At 33.9% G+C, this 5,403-nt stretch overlaps 1 protein-coding gene across 1 annotated transcript in view; it reads right to left on the bottom strand.

The window, feature by feature from the left end:
• Nucleotides 1–1,761, bottom strand: part of LOC108749485 — an 11,040-nt gene extending 9,279 nt beyond the window's left edge. Inside the window, exon 1 of the mRNA XM_018488246.1 lies at nt 1,107–1,761. Within this exon, the coding sequence (XP_018343748.1) occupies nt 1,107–1,337 (231 nt within the window). The 5' untranslated portion in view covers nt 1,338–1,761. The remainder of the gene's footprint in view (nt 1–1,106) is intronic.
• Between the last annotated feature and the right edge of the window lie 3,642 nt (nt 1,762–5,403).

Genomic DNA, 5,403 nt, shown 5'->3' on the forward strand with positions numbered 1-5,403 from the left:
AGAGGGGGAGGGAGGGGGAAGGGGGAGAAAGACAAGCAGAGAAAAAGGTTCTTTTTCGAAGAATTTTCTGAATTGGTGTACACTGATGTAATAGGTTGAAACAAATATAGAGCAACTTCCAATGTAGTTAACAGACCTAAAAAATTTCTCGGATCGGACTTGCATTTTTATCGCGATTTAGTAGTAATGCGCTAACTGAAAGAAAATAGCAGCAGAACTTCCGAGGCTAATCGATCCGGTATTTGCACAATTGCAAGATGACGTGCGATACGTTTTCACATCGTGCCAAGAATCGCAAGTCGCAACACTGCGATTATTTCATCGTGGATATCCTCGACATTGACAAATTCAGCCTTCGGCATGGCTTCGGTCTCATTGCGGAAAGTGAGTCTTGGAAATGAAAGTGTTACAACACGCGTCATTGATTTACGCGCGTTATTTTTGAAGATCAAGTAAAAAGAGAGGAACTGGGAAGATTATGACAAGACAAAATAGATATATGATATTCTGTGCTAATAAACGTATTATTTATATCAAACTATACGCAAAAAGCAAAATTTTACTGAAGTATCAAAAAAAATCAATTTGATACGGATTTGAAAATAACTTTGTCGAAACTATCAAAATGATTATATAGGAAATTCAAGCATAATGAGCAACGCTGTAAAAAATGTTTACATTTTACCGACCGCTTGAGCGACTAACATAATTATTTTGATGATCTAACAAAATAATGTTCAGATCTATACACTGTGAGAAAAATATCCTGATTAAATGAAGAAAAGAATCAACGAACAAGAACGACGTTTTTAGTGAGGTCAAACGGAATAACTGTCATAACTAGAAATTCTGTTCCCAACAAAATGCTACTCTTGTTGAAAACAACTTTTGTTGGTTCAATTTGATTTCATTTGGCAAAATTGTTAGATACTTTAGCGTGAAACCATTCTTTTCGTTACAGAAATCAACGTTTGTCTTTCGACGCAGGTCGCTCCGGAAAAAGAAAAAAAAGAACAAGAAAAACTAGTATTATTCAAATCAATTTAAATTTCAAGCAACACCGCGCGGACTTAATTCAAAGGCGGAGTGAATCTGTACCAATTTACCGTATCGCCGTCATCTGCGGAAGCCCTCGCGGGCTCATTATCAAGAGCCCTGTCCCTCGATCTCGGGCCGACCGGCCCGGGGAAGGCTATGTGATCGGGATCGTCATGATACTGCGCGTCGGCTCGTTCCAGGAGGAGTCCGCCGCAGACAATCGCGAGAACGAGCATCCTCGCGACGAAATGCGGCGGCGACTGGCTGTCAAATGCAGTGCCGATGATCCGCGATTGCATTTCTGACGTCTTCGGGCTTCGTTCCCCTCACTCCTCACAGGCACACGAGGTGTCTCGGCACGTCTTTAATTATTCCTAACGATCCTCACTCACGGTTGTCGCCGCCGCCGACCGGCCGTTCGTTTCTCTCGCGGCTCGCTGTGCCGACGTCGGACTTTTTTTTATTTCGACACGCGACGATGCACACCTGAGCGTATCCGAGCGCCCGCACCGCGATCGACTGATGAGGCGAACACGTCCCGCGCGCTTATTTCTTGCCTCACGCGCTCACTCACGCGCTGCGTGTCGCATGAATCGTCGTGCGGCGGAGAGATAAGCGGTATGACTTTTCGTAGGATCGATTCGCGCCTTCGGGTGCCTTTTACGTGAAATTGAGAAGAGAGCGCGGTTTATTTATCGGACTTTATTTATTACCGCGAGAAGTGCGTTTCCGACACGATTGCGGATTGCAATGTTATTATTGGTTAAATTATTATTAGTTTGGAATTAAATTTCATTTAATATATTTCATTTTTTTTTTCAATAACTTTGTATCTTCCGCTTGTTTACTGTTACTACTTATTTCAATTTCGTTTCATAATTGCGATTCTTTTTTTTTAATAAGATTGACACCGGAAGATATAATTTGCAGTAAATGTAACATCCATCGGCCACTTCGATTTACCGAAAAGAAATCAAAATTTGAGAGATAGAACTTAATTTCTCTTTTGGAATCCCGGGGAAAAAATGTTATACGTATGGACATGTTTTACATGTCAATTTTCTATATAATTGTATTTAATTATATATAATTTTACATAATTATGTATGAAATATTTTTTCCCGAGATTCTTAGCCAACGATAAAAATTGTTATTGCCATAGAGATTTGTATGAAAAAACATTTAGATACCATAGTGCGAATAAAGATGCGACATACGAGCGCGAGCGATGAACTTTTCTGAATATGTGTTCGATTTTTCACGTCGTACAATTCATAGAATGTACGTAAAATACGCTCTTTCTTCTTTTCAATTTCATTCGAGTAGAATTAGTCGAATGAGTCAATCGATGCCGCGAAAAAGTATCTAGTTTATCTTCGCCACACGACGATTCATATGAGACGTGGCGTGCTACAATTAAGACCACCTAGAAAAGTTTATTGCTTATCTTGTTTGTGTGTATCATATCTTTATTATTACACCTTGTACTTAGACGTTTTTTTTTATAAAAAAAATTTTATCGCAATAGCAATCTTTATCACGTACCTAATAATAAATTATTATATACATCTAATAATTTTCCAGTGTACTAATGCGATTATTAGAGAGTACATTTTGTAATTAAATACGATAAAGAAAGCCAAGATCGGTCAATTTTGGATGTTACAAACAATTATATATTCTTTTTATTAAATCAATTTATTCCAGATATAATGATTTTATAATTATTTTAGAATTAGTATATTGTAAAGAATAAATTTGAATATAAAATATGCAAACGTTTGGTGCGTTATAGATAAATATTTGGAGTGGATGAGATAGATATTTATTGATACGAAATCTTCTCCAGCAATAACCAAGTTAAATAAAAGTATAATAATAGTGTAAATTTCTTTTTTAAATCTTTGATTTTTTTATAAATAGAGGGGCATTAGACGTTACATTTACGGTAAATGTTTTGGTCAATCTTATTAAAGTAACAAAGTGTAAATGTTATTAATAAATTTTTTCATTTGAAAAGAAAACGATATTTATATCAACAAGATCAAGATGTAAATTTTGTCGTACTTTTATTTGTTTATCGATAACACTTTATTTAACAAAGCGATAATCATTAAAGATATCACACTATTTGTGAGAAAGTTGCACAGCTGTAATTTGCTGTTACATGAACTATAATTTAAAATAATTCAGGTGTGGTGAGTAAATGTTTTTCAATACCGAGTAGCTCTCGGTGAACAATGTGGGCGTTTATAATTTGCATATGAAATCAACTTATTTTAAAATTAATTTTCATATCGTTACACCTCAAGGTAACAATCGACGGGGAATCTATCTATAATCGTCTTAATAATGCAAATAAATCAGACGTTTATATAAAGAGTAAGAGGAGGAACGTATAAAATGATTTATAAAAATAAACGTAGCACATTAAACAGCATCGCAATGGAAAATTGTAAGTATTTGGCCAATTAGTATTTTCCACAAGTTTAGAAAAATGTAAAGAAACTGTTCATACATAATTATGCGTAATTTTATATATAATTATACATGAATGATTTTTTTACATTCTTTCAAATTTTATTTTTTCTAATTAATTATTATTTCAATTACATTAAAAAATAATTTTACAAAAGAAAAAAGAATGTATGGATGTATTTCATATATAACTATACATGTTTATGAAATTTTATCCGTGTTTATGTATGTTTATATATATTAATATATATTCATGCATAAAAAATTTTTTACCGTGATCCACATTAAGTGCAGCTATCTTCATCTGTACAAAATTTTCTATGCAATTTTTTATCGAAGTAAACATTTACCTTTCATAAAATTTATTTTTTCCCATTCAATGATTACTATAATATAAATTAATTTTATTTTGAACTGTATGTACCCCGCTTACATGTATTTTCATACACTTTCACGTATTGAAACTTCAACGACAAATAAACCCGTATAATAGACTAAGAATACACATAAATTAAGCATTTGTAACATACTTTTTTATCTTTACATACCTTTATTCATAACATATCTTTATTCCTAAATTAACTGAGAGAGAGATTATAAAAAAAAAATTAATTTATATAATTCACGTTTTTATTCTTCCTCACAAAATTTAAACGTTTAAACAAATACATAAATTTAGGTCGCGTCTTTGCGTCAAAATGACAGAAAGTTTGCGGTATTTTATCATTACATCTAGTGATTTTTGAGAATCATCAGCATAGCAGAGACATCTGTGCAATAATATAAGATTTTGAATGTAATAAGTATTCGTAGGTATGGTAGGTATGCTGATGAGGTTATATCTCTCGTGTGCAGATGGCGCTAGTTCATCCATGTCGCTACATCGATAGATTTGAAATGTCGCGGCGCGCTCCCAGTCAGTTGCCAAACGTGTAGTAATAAATGTATGGAAATACATTTGAGTCGGTCGGTTTGTTCACATTTCTCGCGATTATTTCTATATAAAAATGAATATCGCGCGGAATAAACAATCGCGAATCGCCGTTCGGCCGTTTGTCATGTATGCAATATATCGTCATAATATACTTCGTCAATCGCCAATTGCGGTGTGCGCCAATATCGCAGTTTTATTAAACGTCGCGTATCGTTTCGGCTTGAAGAATCGCCATGATGCTCTGACAGAATTTGAATTCGAGACTAATTACGGAATCGCGTTGCATCTGATAGGAGCGTTTACTCATTGCTCAGTATTTTTGACGAAACGTTGGTACGCAGAAATATATCTTGCTATAGTTGATCAGAAGAAAACAATCGCGAGTATTCGGAATATTTTTCGCGGCGTTAGACGTTCGACGTAATGTATTAAACGACGTTGTTTGTGCGCGTATTATAATTTCGGTATCGATATCTGTGATCGATGTGCTATCTTCTCCTGGAATTGATTGAGATGATCTTCTTGTTGTTTTTTTTATTGAAGTAACAAAGATGCAGTTATTATTAAGTATGTATTATATATAGAATAATACATATATTATATAAGATAGAGCGGAGCTTTCTCGTTCATTTCTTGTTGTAATGTATATATGTGTTTGAATGGAATATTTGAAGGTTGTGCTGTGCTTTTAAGGAGCAATCATGATTGTATAATGTAATTTTAAATACATTACTGCAAAGAAATGTTACTTATCGTCGTAAACTTTCATATGAGTTTAAAATTGAAAGTAACAAAATAGCCCCGCCCTATATATTTCGCAACTTTTTATAATTAATTATATATTATTACATACATGTGTATATATATATATATATATATGTTGACTCGGCCGTATTTACATATACGTATTTCAATCACCGTCGACAATTACGCTGACGCGCGATAATTTACAT

This window comes from Trachymyrmex septentrionalis, unplaced genomic scaffold (assembly GCF_001594115.1).
Source record: "Trachymyrmex septentrionalis isolate Tsep2-gDNA-1 unplaced genomic scaffold, Tsep1.0 scaffold29, whole genome shotgun sequence".
NCBI classification, from domain to species: Eukaryota; Metazoa; Arthropoda; class Insecta; order Hymenoptera; family Formicidae; genus Trachymyrmex; species Trachymyrmex septentrionalis.